The sequence below is a fragment of the Eleutherodactylus coqui genome, chromosome 1, assembly GCF_035609145.1.
Source record: "Eleutherodactylus coqui strain aEleCoq1 chromosome 1, aEleCoq1.hap1, whole genome shotgun sequence".
NCBI lineage: Eukaryota > Metazoa > Chordata > Amphibia > Anura > Eleutherodactylidae > Eleutherodactylus > Eleutherodactylus coqui.
In genome coordinates, this window is record NC_089837.1 from 104,381,040 (window position 1) to 104,401,669 (window position 20,630).

Genomic DNA, 20,630 nt, shown 5'->3' on the forward strand with positions numbered 1-20,630 from the left:
GTAGATGTCAGACTTGGAGACTTTGATGCAGACAATGCCTCAATAATTATTTTACACCTGTTTACAAGGGAATGTCTCAGCAGGACAATCTCAGGACCAGTAACTTCAGGCAATGTCTTATTATTCATGTTGTGCACAGTCTGTTCTTTTTTCATCACATTTCTGGCTTCACTGCTTCCTCCCCCTCACTGACAAAGTTGTTGTTTGTTTGATGTGTTTCCTGCCAATATTTGTTTGGGATGATGATTAACTACATGTGATCTGCCGACCTCACAATTATTCCCGTCATACAGATACATCTACACATCTGCAGAGCGTAACTCAAGACCATCTGTAGAGTATTCACACTCCCACCAAGGTACGTGCCAACATAGAGCAAATATAGAGATACATGTTAGGTTAAACATAATAAAATGGTTAGAGTCATATTGAAGGCAGTGTAAGAGCTTCATCTTGTAGACCATTCCCCTGAGCTGAGTTGACATACAGAAGACAATTTATGATGATATAAGATGTAGACCATTGCTTTCTTAAGTCATTTTGAGCCCATATAATATGTTGTGCGGATTTCATAGTAAAGGACATTTTATAAGACGTAGGTCACATTTAGGGCATTTTATGTCAACCAAATCAAAGAATGTGTGTCTAAATCCAGAAGTGGGAAACATTTCACAATGTACTTTTTGTATTGTGTAATATAAAACAGAGAACATTACACAATGAGCTCTCATTAGGTGATACATTAAGTGATTTCCAAACAAACTTATGGCTGAAATATTAGTCGTTAAGCTTTCAATTTTATTATTTTTCTTCTGTACTACTATCTTAGTCAAGGAATCGTCAACAGATAATGATAAGAATAATAAATGTTTCCAAATGTACTTGAGATAAAGCAAACGTTTACTGATGAGGGGAATTCGAGTATATGGGAAACATTCACTTAAAGGGAAGGTGTCATCAGAAAATGACCTGTTACATAAATCCCTTTTTTGTGTTAAACATATTTTTAAGAATTTTTGGTGATTTTCTTTTTCATTTCGTATTTTTTTTTAAATCCTAAAATTCCGTATTTTTCACAGTCTAATAGCCCATTTACACATAACGACTGTTGCGCAAAATTCGTTCAAACAAATATGCGCGATAATCATTACATCTAAACACAAAGCCATCTTGCACTATTTGCTTACTTTTCATTTGTCGTTCATTTTCAACCTGCATAAAAATCATCACTAGTTTTCTCACTTCTCACTGCTTTTAAACGCTCCCCACTCATAGAATGTGAAGCGCTAAGCGAGAAGTTAGTGGTTCTCAGCGATGAGCTGCCTGTATAAACATTCTGCATGAGTACGAACAACTAGCGGTGATGTCACCTTCTGGTGCACTCATATAGTCGACAGTCATCCTGTGTAAATAGGGCATATTACTAGTTTAGCACTTCCTGATCTATAGAGGAAGCTTTGCAGCAGTCATCTCACTAAAGGCCCATCTACACGCGGTATTTGAACAAATCTGACCCATAATCGTCCCATGTAAAAGGGCCTTAACATCACAGGTAGGATTACAATGGAAGGTAAAATCTAAATGCAGATAACACGGGATGCTCCATTCACAATAGGTGGTCAGATGTAACTCCACCCTTTAAAATTATAGCCCCATTTACACTGAAAGATGATCGCTCAAAATCACTTAAATGACAGTTTGAGTGACAGCTTTGAGCGATCATCTTTGCATAACTCTTAAGTAGCTAATTAGCTACTTAAGAGTTAAATGTAGGCGGAGTGGGACACTGCTGACAGCTCTGACAACAGCAGTTGCTTTGTATATGCAAACAGCTGCTTTGTTCTTCCAGCTTTCAAGCTGGTATCCCTCTGAGACGTCTGAGCAGGATACCAGCTGAAAGAATGTTATCGGCTGGTATCTCGCGGAGAACTCAGCACATGGTGCTAATAAGGCTCATTGCAAGCTTAAAATCAGCGATGAACGAATAGTGCACAAAAAGTGCACAATGGCAGCGCCTTTAGACACAACGGTTATCGCTCAAAAGATGGCTTCACAGTGCATTGAGCGATAATCATTGTGTCTAAATGGGCCTTAACTCTCATACAAATTCAATTGGTCTCCTCCTGTCCATTTTGTGAATGGCCCATGAGACTGCCGTAAAGTATATCTGTAAATTCTCTTTAAAGATCCCTTTAAAGTCCCCTTAAAGATCATATAGGATTGGCTTGCCTTTATATGGATAAGCTTTCTGATAGTTTTTCATGGCTTGATTTACACCCGTCACAATTCTTTCATTGCACCATTAAAGCACAGTAGTTGGTATTTGAATGTTTGGCTTCCTTCTAGAGATGGGCGAGCACCAAAATGCTCGGGTGCTCGTTACTCGGGACGAAATTATCGCGATGCTCGAGGGTTCGTTTCGAGTAACGAACCCCATTGAAGTCAATGGGCGACTCGAGCATTTTTGTATATCGCCGATGCTCGCTAAGGTTTCCATTTGTGAAAATCGGGGCAATTCAAGAAAGTGATGGGAAGGACACAGCAACGGATAGGGCAGGCGAGGGGCTACATGTTGGGCTGCATCTCAAGTTCCCAGGTCCCACTATTAAGCCACAATAGCGGCAAGAGTGCCCCCCCCACCCCCCAACAACTTTTACTTCTGAAAAGCCCTCATTAGCAATGCATACCTTAGCTAAGCACCACACTACCTCCAACAAAGCACAATCACTGCCTGCATGACACTCCGCTGCCACTTCTCCTGGGTTACATGCTGCCCAACCCCCCCCCCCTGCACGACCCAGTGTCCACAGCGCACACCAAATTGTCCCTGCGCAGCCTTCAGCTGCCCTCATGCCACGTCACACTCATGTCTATTTATAAGTGCGTCTGCCATGAGGAGGAACCGCAGGCACACACTGCAGAGGGTTGGCACGGCTAGGCAGCGACCCTCTTTAAAAGGTGCGGGGTGATAGCCCACAATGCTGTACAGAAGCAATGAGAAATATAATCCTGTGCCACCGCCATCAGGAGCTGCACACGTGGGCATAGCAATGGGGAACCTATGTGCCACACACTATTCATTCTGTCAAGGTGTCTGCATGCCCCAGTTAGACCGCGGTTTTTTATAAATAGTCACAGGCAGGTACAACTCCGCAATGGGAATTCCGTGTGCACCCACAGCATGGGTGGCTCCCTGGAACCCACCGACTGTACATTAATGTATCCCATTGCAGTGCCCATCACAGCTGAGGTAACGTCCGATTAAATGCAGGTGGGCTTCGGCCCACACTGCATGCCCCAGTCAGACTGGGGTTCTTTAGAAGTGGACACATGCAGTTACAACTCCGTGTGGACTGACAGCATGGGTGGCTCCCTGGAACCCACCGGCGGTACATAAATATATCCCATTGCAGTGCCCAACACAGCTGATGTAACGTCAGCTTTAATGCAGGTGGGCTAAAAATTAATTGGATTACACTGTAGGCGAGGGCCCCCAAAAATTGGTGTACCAACAGTACTAATGTACCTCAGAAAAATTGCCCATGCCCAACCAAGAGGGCAGGTGAAACCCATTAATCGCTTTGGTTAATGTGGCTTAATTGGTAACTAGGCCTGGAGGCAGCCCAGTTAAAATAAAAATTGGTTCAGGTGCAAGTTTCAACGCTTTAATGAGCATTGAAACGTATAAAAATTGTTTAGAAAAATTATATGACTGAGCCTTGTGGGCCTAAGAAAAATTGCCCGTTCGGCGTGATTATGTGAGGTTTCAGGAGGAGGAGGAGCAGGAGGAGGAGGAGGAATATTATACACAGATTGATGAAGCAAAAATGTCCCCGGTTTTGATGGTGATAGAGAACGATGCTTCCATCCGCGGGTGCAGCCTACGTATTGCTTAGGTATCGCTGCTGTCCGCTGGTGAAGAAGAAAAGTCTGGGGAAATCCAGGCTTTGTTCATCTTGATGAGTGTAAGCCTGTCGGCACTGTCGGTTGACAGGCGGGTACGCTTATCTGTGATGATTCCCCCAGCCGCACTAAACACCCTCTCTGACAAGACGCTAGCCGCAGGACTAGCAAGCACCTCCAGGGCATACAGCGCGAGTTCAGGCCACGTGTCCAGCTTCGACACCCAGTAGTTGTAGGGGGCAGAGGCGTCACCGAGGACGGTCGTGCGATCGGCTACGTACTCCCTCACCATCCTTTTACAGTGCTCCCGCCGACTCAGTATTGACTGGGGAGCGGTGACACAGTCTTGCTGGGGAGCCAGAAAGCTGTCAAAGGCCTTAGAGAGTGTTCCCCTGCCTGTGCTGTACATGCTGCCTGATCTCCGCGCCTCCCCTGCTACCTGGCCCTTGGAACTGCGCCTTCGGCCACTAGCGCTGTCGGATGGGAATTTTACCATCAGCTTGTCCGCCAGGGTCCTGTGGTATAGCATCACTCTCGAACCCCTTTCCTCTTCGGGAATGAGAGTGGAAAGGTTCTCCTTATACCGTGGGTCGAGCAGTGTGTACACCCAGTAATCCGTAGTGGCCAGAATGCGTGTAACGCGAGGGTCACGAGAAAGGCATCCTAACATGAAGTCAGCCATGTGTGCCAGGGTACCTGTACGCAACACATGGCTGTCCTCAATAGGAAGATCACTTCCAGGATCCTCCTACTCCTCCTCCTCCTCCGGCCATACTCGCTGAAAGGATGACAGGCAAGCAGCATGTGTACCCTCAGCAGTGGCCCAAGCTGTCTCTTCCCCCTCCTCCTCATGCTCCCCCTCCTCCTCCTCAACGTGCTGAGATATAGACATGAGGGTGCTCTGACTATCCAGCGACATACTGTCTTCCCCCGACTCCGTTTCCGAGCGCAAAGCGTCTGCCTTTATGCTTTGCAGGGAACATCTCAAGAGGCACAGCAGAGGAATGGTGACGCTAATGATTGCAGCATCGCCGCTCACCATCTGGGTAGACTCCTCAAAGTTTCCAAGGACCTGGCAGATGTCTTGCGTGAGGCATGCGTGAGGCTGCCGAGCTGCAGAGCCTCCACCAGGTTACGGCCGTTGTCACACACGACCATGCCCGGTTGGAAGCTCAGCGGTGCAAGCCAGCAGTCGGTCTGCTCTGTCAGACACTGCAGCAGTTCGTGGGCCGTGTGCCTCTTCTCTCCTAAGCTGAGTAGTTTCAGCACGGCCTGATGACGCTTGCCCACCGCTGTGCTGCCACGCCGTGCGACACCGACTGCTGGTGACGTGCTGCTGCTGACACATCTTGATTGCAAGACAGAGGTTGCGTTGGAGGAGGAGGAGGAGGGTGGTTTAGTGGAGGAAGCATACACCGCCGCAGATACCAGCACCGAGCTGGGGCCCGCAATTCTGGGAGTGGGCAGAACGTGAGCGGTCCCAGGCACTGACTCTGTCCCAGCCTCCACTAAATTTACCCAATGTGCCGTCAGGGAGATATAGTGACCCTGCCCGCCTGTGCTTGTCCACGTGTCCGTTGTTAAGTGGACCTTGGCAGTAACCGCGTTGGTGAGGGCGCGTACAATGTTGCGGGAGACGTGGTCGTGCAGGGCTGGTACGGCACATCGGGAAAAGTAGTGGGAACTGGGAACCGAGTAGCGTGGGGCCGCCGCCGCCATCATGCTTTTGAAAGCCTCCGTTTCCACAAGCCTATACGGCAGCATCTCCAGGCTGATCAATTTGGCAATGTGCACGTTTAACGCTTGAACGTGTGCGTGCGTGGCGGCGTACTTGCGCTTGCGCTTAAACAGTGGCGCTAGCGACGTCTGGACACTGCGCTGAGAGACATTGCTGGATGGGGCCGAGGACAGCGGAGGTGAGGGTGTGGGTGCAGGCCAGGAGACGGTAGTGCCTGTGTCCTCAGAGGGGGGTTGGATCTCAGTGGCAGGTTGGGGCACAGGGGGAGAGGCAGTGGTGCAAACCGGAGGTGGTGAACGGCCTCCGTCCCACCTTGAATACAGCTGTGATTTAACAGCCAACACAGAGCCAGGAAATAATTTTGCGCAAGCCTGCTGTAACACTTAGCTGGCTGCGTATGAATTAGGAGGACAACTACACCCAGCACAGACCCAGTACACTGAGGACAGTCACAGGCAGCACAAATAGATTTTTTTCCCCAAATGTTTTTGGAAAGGCCCACTGCCTATATTCAATAAATATATGTCTTCTGTCCCTGCCTCACCACCACTACTGGCCCTGGAGTATGTATAATTACTGCAGGGCGCAATGCTCTGCACGGCTGATATACAAAAAAAAAAAGTGCAACACTGCAAAAAGCAGCCTCCACACTACTGCACACGGTTAGATGTGGCCCTAAGAAGGACCGTTGGGGTTCTTGAAGCCTAAAATACTCCTAACGCTCTCCCTATAGCAGCTCCGGCACCAGCAGCACTGTCCCTGATCTCTGTCAGAATGCATCTGTGGCGAGCCGCGGGAGGGGCCGATTTATATACTCAGGTGACACCTGATCTCACCAGCCACTCACTGCAGGGGGGTGGTATAGGGCTTGAACGTCGCAGGGGGAAGTTGTAATGCCTTCCCTGTCTTTGTATTGGGCAGAAAAGCGCGCTAATGTCTCAGAGATGAAAGTGAAAGTAACTTGAACATCGCGTGGTACTCGTCACGAGTAACGAGCATCTCGAACACGCTAATACTCGAACGAGTATCAAGCTCGGACGAGTACGTTCGCTCATCTCTACTTCCTTCCTATGGCCAACATTTGGTTCCTAGTATGAAAAAATAATTACTTTATTTAGATAATACTACCCCAGACTCTGACTGTCTATTAGGAAGAATAAGGGCTAATGCCCACAGCCGAATTTCTGCTGAGTTTTTATGCGGCGGAAATCTGTGGTTTTATGCCGTAGCTATTAGGTTCTATTGAACCTAATAGCTCAATGTTCACACTGTGCAATTCTACCATGGAATTCCTCGTCATGAAAGAAACCGCGGCATGCTCTAATTGCAGCGAAAAAACGCGCCGCTGGCTTCCATTGTAGTCAATGGAAGCCGGCCGTCAGGCTATACTTCTGCTGTAGCACAGCGGAAGTATCGCGTGATTATGTATCCCCGCCCACCGCCGGACGCGTCATCCCGCACTGCCGGGGCGTCATGCGCTATACTGCGCATGCGCGCCAGCTTGCCAGCAGACCTGGAGAGGTGAGTATGGGGTCTTTAGGGGGCGCCGTGATGGACTCCGCTGCGATATTCCGCTGGCGGAGTCCGTCACGGCCGTGGGCATGAGCGCATAACCCCAAAGTATAAGTGAGTCCTTATGGAAAGCTAATGTGATTGGTTGGCATAATGAAAACACCAGAGGTGACGCAGCTATTCTTCTGTCACAGAATTCAACACAGAATTGTGAATAAAATGTTTTAATTTATTATTATTACACAAAAAAGCAGTACAGCACAAGATCATAGCTTGGTAGTTTGTCTACATCTAGAACCACCCAGGAACCTAAGATGACATTGTGTATTGGTGTAAAATGTGTATGGAGACCTGCAGTGAGTCTCTTTGCTACTGACAGATGTTGATCTTGTCGATATTGAGTTGTTTCAAGAGTCAGTTAAGGTCTTTAGGCAGTTGCAAGTGCCAATAACCACTGGGACCACCACTGCCGGCTTGTGCCAGAGACACTATATTTCAACCTTCAAATCTTCAAATTTGGCCATTTTCTATTGTTGTTTCTAACTGACTCAAGGGGTCTAGCAATGCCAATGAGCTGAACCCTTTTCTTTTTAATGATGTTTAATTCGGGGTTGTAATGGGCCAAGACTTTGTCTGTTTGTATACTGAAATCCCACAGTATTTTTACTGCTTCATCTTTAACCACTTTTTGAGGCTTATGGTCCCACCAGTTCTCTGATGTGGGCAGATGTTAGTTTTTACAAACGTTTAAATTAATCATCTTTGCCAATGAATTGTGTCTTTGTTTATACTTAATCTGCAATTTTGTTTGCAACAGTATACATGGTTAATTGTTTCACCAATTTCTTTTTTTTTAAACTCGTTTTATTGAAAAGTAAGTAAATTACAACATTTTTTATAACATTATAGTACAACAAAAAGCATGACAAATTAGTGTACAGCTGATAACATTTGATGAAGGAGGTAATTCACCCCATAGTGGAAGACTCTACCTAGAGGGAGAAAGAAGGAGCTTAGACATGTTGTTAGTAGGCCTCAGGTTTTATCCACAGAAAATATTCGCTAGTGGGGGCCGTCTCTGAATTATTGAGATGGAGGATGAGATTAAGCGTGGAGGGTAAGACGTAAGTAAGGAATCGCATCACTTACCCTATGCCTTATCGAATTTTCCTGGACATCTACGCCCTTTATAAACTATGTAATTGTATGGAATAGTAGAATTGATCAATTTTTGCCACATTGACACTGAGGGATTCCTTCGATCCATCCAGCGTAGTGCTATTTCCTAGCCAAGAAAAATACCTCTCTTAAAAATATTCTATTCTGATGCTGCCAAATCTCCTCCTCGAGTATCCTGAAGAAGCACATCTCCGGGGTTGTTGGGATGGTGGTTTCCAAAATCCCAGAGAGGAGGTCCATGACCTCTCTCCAGAAGTTTTGAATAACTGGGCACTCCCAGATCATGTGCAAAAAATCAGCAGTGTCGTATGAGCACCTAATGCATTTAGATGCTGAAGTTCTGCCCATTCTCTGCAGCCTCACTAGAGTAAGGTAGCACTGATGTACAATATACAACTGTATCAGCTTGTTATTAGCCACAGGAGAAACTAATAGAGAGGAGGCTAGCAGATCTTGATAGGATTCTTCTGTAAGAGTTGGTATCAGTGTTTTCCATTTCAGCAGGGCCGGGGGAGTATTGTGAGAGGTCTGTGCAGCGTTTAGTGAGGAGTACAGTGTGGATATGAGGCCCTGTTTTCCTTGGGAGCGTAGTATACCTATCAGGGGGTAGTGTGATATAGAGGGTCCAGGAGTTGGGAATTGTGTCTGCAGTGCATGTCTGATTTATAGGAATCTAAAAAAATGAGTATGTGGTAGTTCATATTTAGCTTGTAGTTGTTCAAAGGAGGAGAAAATATTGGATGTGTACAGATCACCCAGAGTTCGTATTTCATAATTCTCCCACCCAGAGACATCCTGTAAGGGAACCAGCTCTGTCAAACCAGGGTTATGCCATAAGGGGGTATCAGCCATTATATCTGAAAATTTATTAACTGATTTAGATTGTCTCCTTATATTAGAGACTAGTTTATGTATTGTGAGCAGTCCACAAGTTAATGAGCAAAATGATTGCAATACAGGCGACAAATTGGGGATTTTTAGGTGGTGAGCCAAGTATGACTCTGAATTGGGGAGCTGGTCATCTCCCAGCCAGCATTGTAGGTGGACCAATTGGCTAGCTATGTAATATAGGAATAAATCCGGGAGAGCAGCCCGGATTTATTCGAGTGGAGATTTTAAGTTTCGGACGGGAACTTCCCCATATAAAAGATGTCATGAGTGAGTCCACTGACCTGAAAAATCGTGAAGAGATTACTATTGGGGTGTGTTGTAGGATATATAGACATTTCGGCAAGATTTTTTAGCAAATTGACATGCCCAACCACCGAAATCGGCAAGGATCCCCTGGTTTTGAATTTAGTTTTAAATAGATCGATCAGAGGATATACAGTTTCACCATCTTCTTTACAGAGTCAGATTTTACATCTATTATAGATTTTTCCACCCTGGTTTTTATGACATTAGTCCTGGTTGCCTGTTTCTCATGGCTAAAAGCAGTCCCATATTATTATATAATTACTGAATTTAGCGGAACATAATTTACAGTTTATAGAACCCAATGGCGGTAATGTACTCCGCCCATCACATTTACAATACAAATGTTTTATTGCATTACAGACCCTGGTTCAACTACCACCTCTTCCCCCCTTATATCTGCACCACTGACGCTAACAATATGTAACTGACATTTATAAAGTTTTGTGTGTTTATCTAAACACTGAAATTTTTTTTGACATGATATTGTTTTTTGAAAAAAAAACAAACTGTAAATTAGTACAGTGCTGATATAGTATATTGTTTTCTACAGCCTCAACACGTCAACATGATGAGTCATTTCCTGTGTATTACACTGTTTCTTCTATCTACCTCATCCTGTCAATCAGGTACATTGAAATATTACATAAATAAACAATTTTCCCTAAGTATATACTTTTGTTCCTCATTGAAGGCAAATGAGCAGTAACTCTTGTACTCTTGTTTTACTTTAATATTTAAACGCAAATGTTTTAAACAAATGTCGAGGGTTTACAACCTACAGTCCTGGATGTAATAAAACTAACCAATCTCTTCTACCCACTTGGGACTACCAATTTTTGACTTCTATGTGGAGTTACAAACTGCATTGCGTCCTTCCGCTATCTCTACTGCCTCATGTCATGGCTACTATGCATTACAATCATTTTGACTTTAGTTGACCATACACATTAGATAATTGTCATTGGAATCTACCCCCAATATAATGTTCATGGCAGCCTCCTAACTGTCTCCCAATGGCAAATGTGACAAGTAACAAGATTGTGCATGTTTTATATCCTTTGTTCTGCTAGAAGTTCTCTGTTCTCCCCAGAGCAGAGGGGAGCCACCAGCAGAAGTGCCTGGTATTGATTTTTCTTATAGCTACTAAATCTTATACACAGAGGTATGGTTAAGCGAAATGATCATATTTATGGTGATGTTATGGGAGAAAGCTAAGCAAACATCCCGCTTACAAGTTTCCTATATGCATGGACATGTCTTGAAGTGTGAATAAGAATATTCCTTCCAGAAGGATGGATAGAAAAGATACTAATACGGACCAAAAATAAAGTGCAAACAAAGGGCAAAGGGGAAAGAACTAGCAAGGAGAAGCCAAAAGGGGGGAACAATGCAGGTGCATAAAAGGAAAAATGGGAAGGAAATTAAGTCAGACTGTCTTGGACTAGGACACCTCCCCAAGACGAGGCAACTAATGGTCCCGAAAGGCACAGCAGTACAGCAAAGCTGATGTTAAGCCAGTAACCAAGCTGGTGAGGCAGCAATAAAGCTGATAGTGTGAGACGGCGGTTAGCAAGCTCAATGGCTTACATGACTGCTGTTAAGGTCATGCTGAGATGCATGACTGCTGTTAAGGTCATGCTGAGATGCAGGCGGGGGTCGCAGTAGCCTGCGGTTGAGGCAGTGGTCAAGCTCGTGTTGTGGCTGTGCACATGGTAGTCGAGTAACAAGGCCCAACCCGCTTCCCAGAAAGGCTACAGTGCTATGAATAGTGCCAGGGCTCCTAATGTATTCCTTGTAAGTAAGCACGGCACGAGCAACAATATGTGAATTGTGTGGTTTTGTCTTCTTTCGTTAGGAGCTAGGAGGTGGTATTTCAATATAAGGACAATGTTCATAGCATAGGTTCCTCCCTTTGTTACCTTTAGGGCTCATGCACATGATTATTTTAAGTCTCTACTTTGTACATAGCTGTTATAGATGTGAACAGAGCCTCTACTGTTCCTCTGTATGCCTCTGATTTTATGCTAAATACTTTTCAACATTTTGTGATTGTCTGTGATAAGCAGTGGATGTTGTGGCAAGCTCCTTCTGACTCCATTGCTTTCAAAAAATATATCTGTACATAATAAGCCCCTATCATTTTGTAATATTCCCCAACATTATATTAATTATAATCTTACATTAAAATTTTAATGACCTAGGCCATAAAGAGGCCATCAAGGTATCACGGCGACAAAAATATGTCCATATAATGAGTGACTAGATTGCGTTAATTTGATCACATTATGCCTTTATGATCTGGAAATATAGATCAATAATAATCTTCAACTTTGGGTATTCATGAGCCTATTGAATATCTGGACACTTTGCTGATGTAAACACAAGCACACCAACGTGTATTCTTACAATGTTTTCATTAGTGTTTATTGGAAGAGAAAAGGCTCATCATGTCCTACGGAAAAGAGCTAATTATTTTCTAGAGGAAATCCTTCCAGGAAATCTAGAACGAGAATGCTATGAGGAGAAGTGTTCAAGAGAGGAAGCTAGAGAAATCTTCAAGTCTCCAGAAAAGACGGTAAGTGCTCTCAGGATATTGCTCTTCGGTAACCAGTCAAATTCTGGAAAGGCATTTTTGTGTGAATGTTCAATTAAGTATCATGTGATTATAAATTAGGAATGAATTGCATGTAGGGTTGACTTTCACTAGTGCAAGCACAGAATGGTTATAAACTAAACAACTTAACCACCAGTGAGATGCTGTATGTTATATATTTTAATATGTTTTTGTATATGCTCTCCCAATCAATTTACGCAGTTCACTCAGACGGTGGAAGATGAGAAATTAATGCTTCTGTATTCTTAATGGATATCGCGTCTTTCTATTTTCTATTATTTTTCTATTTTCTATTATTTCTGAAAAAAAGCAGACAGCTCTGTACATTGCGCAGTGGCCCAGGTTGGTTCTGCAAGCGGAGTCCTATAGAGGTAAAAGGAAGTCAGCCAGCAGCAGCCTGGACCACTGCACAATGTACAGAGCTATCTGCTTTTTTTCAGAAAAAATAGCCAGAAACGGGACAAGCCTTTTTTAAGTCAAAAGAAATCTAGATAGTCTAGAGGTCAGTTATCCAAGTAAAAAAATTCTCTAATAAAGAAACAGTAAGCTTCTGTTCACATGTAACAATAGTACGAACAATCCCATGAGCAACATGCCAGACTTAACTGCCAATGAAGAATAAAGTGCAAGAAAAAACACGCTGGGCTTGCACAAAGTGACCGATGATTGGTCAAATTTAGTTGATCATCCTATACAATTATATTTCAGCTGACCATGGCCAAAATTTTCCAGCTTGACATCAAATTTTTGGCAGACCAAGTGTGTTAAAGGCCATCACGAACAATAGTTGAGTTTTTTTGTTCAAACAGAGGTGAGCCAAAATCATTAATTTTGAACGATCAAAGTCTTATGTGTATGGACAGCTTAAGAGACAGTCTTTATCAACCTGCTAGTCTGTTTGGTGAAGAAGAAATGGGTTGGCTGACTCAAAAATTAAAGGTACAACTGATGTGTGGGCATGGAGGGCAACTCAGCAACTGAGAATAGACTAACAAAACCAGATGATTGTATGTTTCAGTATGTGCTATGGTTGTTATACTGACATTTTTCTTCTCTGCTTCTTTGTAGACAGAGTTTTGGTATCACTACGAAGGTGAGTAAAATAATCTCTATGTCACTGTCCAAATATCCTAGAAGAGAGTGGTCCACCTTCTCTTGATTGCATAATCACTGTCTACAGATAGTAGCTCTAGTAACTGCATGTCCATATCCCCTTGTCCAGACATCCCTTAAGGTACTTTTACACATAGTCAGAAATTGTTTGCCTAAGCGAATGAGAATATAACGATATAGTTCGCTTGGTCAGTTTAAACACAAAGATAGTTTTTCTTTTTTTAACAGGATCATTTAGTCACTCAGTTCTCTGTACCAGTGAATAAGCATAACTAAACGAATTATGTTTAAGTCGAACAATTAGCGACCAAGGCAATGATGATTTTTATGCTTGCATAAAATGAATGATGAACAATAAGCAAACAATTATCATTCAATCGTTGGCCATGTTTACACTGAACGGATATTGTTCAAATTCAAGCGATCCAGCCATTTTTTTAAAGGATTATTGTTCCATGTAAAAACACCTTTAGGCCGCCTGCACACGGCTGGGTCGGATTCCACATGCGGGTTCCTGCAGCACAATCCAACCTTGTACCCGGCTGGTGACCCAAGCGTACCTGTCCGCCGTCTTCATATCTGTGCTGCGGATGTACCAGCCCCTGCTCCAAGTGCACATGCACAGTAAAGGCAATGCCACGCCGTCGACTAGTGATTACACTGATCATGTAGCCTTTTAGCAATGATGATTGCGGAAGGGTCGCAGGGCGGACAGCTTCCATTGGCCTCAATGTAAGCCGTCTGCACGGAAGCCACACAGAATCGCAGCATGCAGCGATTTCTATTCCGCAAGCAGAAAATCGCAATCGTTTTCTGCTCGTGGGCAGGAAATCTCGTTTTGCCATTGTATGCTATGGGCCACATTTGCTGTGGAATCTGGAGGCTGATGCCTGCTGCAGATTCTGCAATGCAAATCTGTCCGTCTGCAGGCAGTCTTAGGCAGGCGTGGCCAGATCACATCTAGTAATACAAATCATTTAGAATTGTGAGCAGGATGCTGGAAAGCCACAGAGGTCTGAATATGGCTCAGGAGAGGCTACAGACTGTGCCTTGCGCAGCAGCATTCATTTTACAGGCAGTGTGTAAACTCCAGCCCACTGCAAATAGTCAGAAATGATTAGTTGAAAATATCCATAAAGAGTGCGTTCACACGTATACAACGCTCTGCAATTTTCCGCAGCAAAAAAAGTTTACAACTTGAGATGAGCGAGTATACTTGCTAAGGCACTACTCGCTCGAGTAATGTGCCTTAGCTGAGTATCTCCCCGCTCGTCCCGAAAGATTCAGGGGCCGCCGCAGCTGACAGGTGAGTTGCGGCGGGGAGAGCGGGCGGGAGAGAGGGAGAGAGAGATCTCCCCTCTGTTCCTCCCTGCTCTGCCCTGCAGCTCCCCGCCCCGCGCCGGCCCCCGAATTTTTAGGGACAAGCGGGGAGATACTCGGCTAAGGCACATTACTCGAGCGAGTAGTGCCTTAGCGAGTATACTCGCTCATCCCTATTTACAACCAAAGTGAATGGGATGAAATCCAATTCACATATAGAATAAAAAAACGCTACAAATTTTCTACTGTACTATAACTCTAACCTGCGGACCTGCTGCAGAAATTCTGCAGCAAATCTGCAGCATTTTCGCAACGTGTGAATACATCCAAAAGAGGTTATCTCACCAAAAACATTTATCACCTATTCGCTGGATGATATGCCAGAGCTCCTGGAAAACACAGATGTAGCAAATTTTAGACCAGGTAATCTTGTAGATATGATACCTTTTAATGGCTAACAAAAATACATGATGTTACGCAAGCTTTTGGGTTCTTTCTTATCGACCCTTCATCAGCCTATGAATGAAACTGCTTTGGATGGCACACAATTATAACATAAATGCAGAGGGCAGGGAGGACACCCCTCTTGATCTAAATAAATGTTCACACAGAAATGTGAGACTTAAAATAACACCAATCTGAGCAAAGAGATAGATGCTTAATCAGTCCATTGAGCTGAGGAATGTGACAGTTTTATGATATCTGTTTTCTCTACTTGAACTGCACATGGAAGGAGATGGAAACACTCACCTATTGGATGGCAACATTCTTACAATTAATTTCTGAATTTTTATGAGAAAATCAAAAAACAAACAATGATTTGGAAGAGGACACCCGTCTTGACCTCCTTCAGACCTTTCATATTCTCCACTTATGCAAGAATCCCAGGCTGAGGTTCATTCCATTCTTAAGGGTATCAAACATGGCCACAAACTTATACTCTCAAATTCTTTTGACGCTGTGATTTGAAGTTGCCCTTCAGTATGATAACTCTCCTCTGCTCTATGCTATGTCCATGTCCATGACCACAAAAATGTTTTGCCCCAGGTAATTGTGCCTCTACCTCTTCAGTTGACTGGCAATGAGATCTCATCCTGGCTCTCAGTTTTTGTCCTTTTACCCTGATATAAAGCCCCCCAACAGGACACTTATTGCACTGGAACAGGTACACAACATTGGACGTGGAACCGGTGAATGTCCCAGGGATCTTATAGTCCTGCTGTGTGTTGGGAATCCATATCCTGTCCTCAGTCAGTACATGTGAGCAGGTCTTGCAGCTCCTTAACTTACAGGGATAAGTTTCTTTTTGTGTGTCTGAGGGCAATGCACTCCTGATTATAAAGTTCCTCAAATTAGGAGGTTGCCTGTAACATAGGAGGAGAGGGTTCAGGAATACATTTTAAGATGGTCATCCTTGCGTAGGGTATGATGGATTTTCTTAGCAGCTTGATAAAGACCCGAGCACAGGGTCGACACGTGGCTGCTTCCTTCCTCATGTTATTCCAATAAAGAAGAGGATTTTTAATGAATGCTGCCTGGTTCTTCTCCTTTTTCTGGATTTTCTTAGCAGTTTTCCTTAGTACCTCTAGCTGTGAATTGTAGGTCACTACTAGAGGCACACGTCTGTTTTTTTCTTTCTCCTCGTATTGGAGTAGTTGGTTTCTGGGTATCCTGGTGGCTCTGGTGATTTGGTCATCAATTGAGGTGGGATGGTAGCCCTGATTTAAAAATATCTTTGCTCAGATTGGTGTTTTTTAAAGTCTCAAATTTCTGTGTGTGAACATTTATTTAGATCAAGAGGGGTGTCACCCCTCTCCTCTGCATTTGTATGTTATAATTGTGTGCCATCCACACCAGTGTCATTCATTAGCCTGATGAAGGGTCGATAAGAACCCGAAAGCTCGCTGCAACATCATATATTTTTGTTAGCCATTAAAAGGTATCATATCTACAAGATTACTTGGTTTCTCTCACTGAAAACAATCACACTTTATTGGCTAACACAGTACCAAACCTTTTTTTTCATATTTCATTTTAGACCTAGATACATAGTGCTTTGATTTCAATGAGCTGCACCTGCAATTATGAGTGCTGGCTGTGGTTCAGGGCTGCCGCTCCGTGTGTCCTCACTTTGATACTACTTGTGTATTATTCATTCTTATTGACTTAATATCTCTTTATAGATCTTAGTCCATGTAAAGAGAATCCATGCCACAATGGGGGAATCTGCCAGCAGTATCACTATACTTACACATGCTTGTGTCCGCCACTTTATACTGGAAGGCACTGCGAAAACGGTGAGCCAATTAGCTATGTTGTCCTGCATTGCTGGAAACACACATTAACTGTATTCAGTTTAAGGTTATGTTCACATGTCAGAATGTGAATTCCACCTCCAGAAACCACTGCAAAATTTGTGCTTTATTGACACGGTTTCTGCTGCAGATCCACGTGAGAATTTAAGCCCTATCCATGGTATTAGTGTATCTTGACGCCACCAGGAACTCCTGGTGGAGTCAAAGTTGACAGGGGGTGATGCCCCCTGTACCTGATTGGCTGTTAGCCCTGTAGGTCCTACAAGGCCACTACGGAATCCCAGCTGGCAGCGTTGGGCGGGGAATGGACTGGCAGCAGTGAGCGGGGGAGTGCACTGGCAGTGGTGAGTGGGGGAGCGCCGCTGAGGGAGCACAGAGACATTGGTGGTGGCTGTGGTTTCGGCTGGCACGGACCTGCCAGGCGGCTGCTGAGAGATACGACTGAAGCGGTGGCCGGAGCGGACTGGCAGCGATGAGTGAGAGAGCATTGATGAGGGAGCAGGGAGATGGCGGCAGATTTAAAAAATAGAAGTAATGTAGCAGCAGGAAAATTCATTAAGACCAGGCGTTTATTTCATCAGGTAAAAAAAAAGTAAACAGTTCACATAGAAGCAGAATTAGTTGTCGCGTTTCGGATGGAGCATCCTCAGACTACCCACTACAGTTCTTTTTCACTGCGAAATTCGCAGTGTTTTTTTTCTCCAGGGGTCTATGGGACTTGTTAATGTTAAAATCGCATCGCGCAAAATCGCGATTTCGCGGTAAATTGCTATTTTTGCTGCAATGCGTTTTTAACATTAGAAAACCCCTATAGATAGCTGGGGAAAAAAACGCAGCAAATTTGCAAACACTAGTGGGTAGTCACCCTTAGTCAGTATATTTTATGACTAATAAGGCCTAATGCACACGGCAGGTCCGGATTCCACTGACCGTGGTGGGTGACCCTGAGTACCTGTGTGTGCAGGCAGTGATGTCAGCGCGGACCTCTCTTCTTCCGGGGTCTCTGTACTGTGGAAGGTCCACATGACTTGCCGTCGGACATGCGCAGTATAGATTTTTTTTAAGCTCCTGCTTTTCTCGCGGAATCCGCAGGCCATCTGCAATATCAATTATGGACAGACTGCAGGTATGAAGAATCTTTCTTGCATTGCATGCTATGGAGGGTTAAGGCACTGCAGTGTATATGGATGCACTTAAATAGCGAACACAGAATATGTTCACATGGAGCAGATAGATTGCAAATTCGTTTAGCGAAAATCTACAGGATATTACAGTTGCAACAAAGTGGTTGAGATTTTGACATATCTCATCTTCACACTGTTGAAAAAATTGACCTGCAGTGCAGATTTTAACTTTCAATGAGCAGGGGTGAAATCTGCATGGAACACATAAACTGCACATTTTGCCATTGAATCGCAGCAAAATAAGCTTTGGAAAATATGCACCCTGAGGCCGTACCCACACAGTAGTTCAACTTTTTGCCTAAGCTTGGAATGTCAAAGCATCCTTAGGTCTCATGTCCACGGGCATGCATGGTGGAATCCCGCAGCGATTTCCACCAGTGTCCGCAGCCATGAGGCCAAAAATGACAGCATACTCACCTGTCCAGATGCTGCGGGTCTCTCCTCTGTCACGGCCAAATCTTCTTTTTTGTTGCCTAGCAGCATGCTCTGTGCACACTCTTTTTTTTAATCTCCTGCTCTCCCATGGATCCGTGGCACAGCACAAAAACAGCGGCGGGTGTGCGGCGGGACCGGATGGTGTTCATTGAAATCAGTGGAAACCGCGGGAGCTGTCCGTGTGGAGATCTGCTGGAAAATGGAGCATGCTGCGATTTCTTCACATCCACATGATAAAAATCACATCTGCATGCAGTTATTTGCGCTGTGGTTGCTAATGCATCCCTAGGGGCTTCTGGAGCTGCGGATCTCCCGCGCAGGAGACACGTGTGGATTTTATAGTTAAAATCCGCACGTGGACATTGGGCCTTAGGCCTCATGCCCACGGCTGTCGCGGGATACACCGCAGTGGTAAACAGAACGTACCTGCTGGCGATATTAATAGAGACCTCCCGCAGCGTAAATTCCGCGTGTTGGCATTGGCTGGCAGAAAAGCTATTAGGTTTAATAGAACTTAATAGCAGTGGAATTCCACCGCGGGAACTGCAGTGAAAATACTTTTGTGAGCATTAGCCCTAATTAACAAGTATTGTAGTTCCTGAGAGAACATTACCTAGGAGCAGGTCAGATTTTTTTGTTGCTTTTGCCAGATGAAACCATGCTAAGGGTCTTTGGACACCACATTTATAGACTATGTCAGAAGGATATATTTGGTTAGGATAAAAATGTAGTCAGTGATGTATCCAGTGTTTCCGTGGGTCAAACGTACGTCTGAAGACTGTACTTTAAGGCCGAATGCACACAGCCGGGTCGGATCCCGCATCGGAATCCGACCCGGTGCCCTGCTGGTTACCCCTGTGTCCCCTTCCGGATCTGTCTTGCAGATGTGCCAGACGGAATCCGAGCCAAAATAGAACATGCTGCGATTTTTCCCTCCGCTCCAGATTCCGTAATGCTAATACACTTGTGTGCATTGGACCTAAGACACTCAGTAAATATGGCAGTTATATATTAAAACATGTTTATTTGACAGTATTGAAAAGCGTAATCTACCCCACTTTTCAACACTGCAAAAAAGTTTATGTGAGGCTTCATTCACAAGGGCATGAAGCTTTTCGGCTGGCCGTGTCACGGCTACAGCGTGTCCGAAAATTGCGTGAACGAGAGGCAGCCATGACTTCCATTTTAACGCCCGTTCAGATGGCCTGGTGCGGCAATTATACATTGCATCTGGAATATCATTGGGCAAGTGGAGACAGTTTAGCTTTGCTAAACTGCCTTCCCCTCTTCACTTCCTCGCCGGCTGTCAGCAAGGGGAAGAGGCGGGAAGGGGCAGTAACTAGTGTGCTAAACTTTCGCCACCTTTCTGCCACTTGTCGGCTGTCAGCAATGGAAGAGGGCAGGATTGAGCTGGAGCTTAGCACACTAGCTCCCACCCCATTTCACCATCTCCCATTGCAGACAGCCGGAAAGGCACAGATAGGAGGAGGAAAGGGGGTGGGTGTTTAGCAGACATGCTGCTAAACTCCCTCCCACCTCCCTTCTCCAGAAGCTGTCATAGGCTCTCATAGGAGTCTATGCAGCAGCCAACGTATTTCAGCCAGGAAGATAGTTCCTGAACTACCTTTTTGGATGGCGTAAAAACGGCTGGCCAAGATATGCATCGTATGCGCTATCTTTGCCAGTCGGGCGTTTTTACGCATCGGGAATACGCCCATCCGAACTGGGGTAGCGTATATCGTCTGGCCGTGAAAACGCGGCTGATATGTGCTCGTGTGACAGAGACTTTGAGAAAATTTTTATCTCTATCTAGTCAAGAAAAACCTTATCTGTGTGCTCTAAACATGATGTGAATAAGACCTACCAAAAATATCAATGATAATAACTATGAATTGCTTTAACTGCAGTGCGGTATGAGTGCTGGTATAACAATGGAGGATGCTGGCAGTACTGTACAGATACAGCCCGGTCTCTTAGTGTAACCTGCTCCTGTGCACAAGGGTATACCCTAGAGGAGGATGGGAAGAAATGTGCTAAATCTGGTAGGTTGCATCTTTCCTTTCATTTGTAAAATCAGAGTACAATAAAGAGTACGGCAATATAAAGTACATTCAAAACTT

At 44.6% G+C, this 20,630-nt stretch overlaps 1 protein-coding gene across 1 annotated transcript in view; it reads left to right on the plus strand.

The window, feature by feature from the left end:
* The first annotated feature begins 247 nt into the window (after positions 1-247).
* LOC136610282 (coagulation factor X-like) overlaps positions 248-20,630 on the plus strand; it is a 37,473-nt gene continuing 17,090 nt past the window's right edge. Inside the window, exons 1-6 of the mRNA XM_066589517.1 lie at positions 248-358; positions 10,080-10,155; positions 11,950-12,104; positions 13,212-13,236; positions 16,760-16,873; positions 20,418-20,552. Coding sequence (XP_066445614.1) covers positions 10,095-10,155; positions 11,950-12,104; positions 13,212-13,236; positions 16,760-16,873; positions 20,418-20,552 — 490 coding nt within the window. The 5' untranslated portion in view covers positions 248-358; positions 10,080-10,094. The remainder of the gene's footprint in view (positions 359-10,079; positions 10,156-11,949; positions 12,105-13,211; positions 13,237-16,759; positions 16,874-20,417; positions 20,553-20,630) is intronic.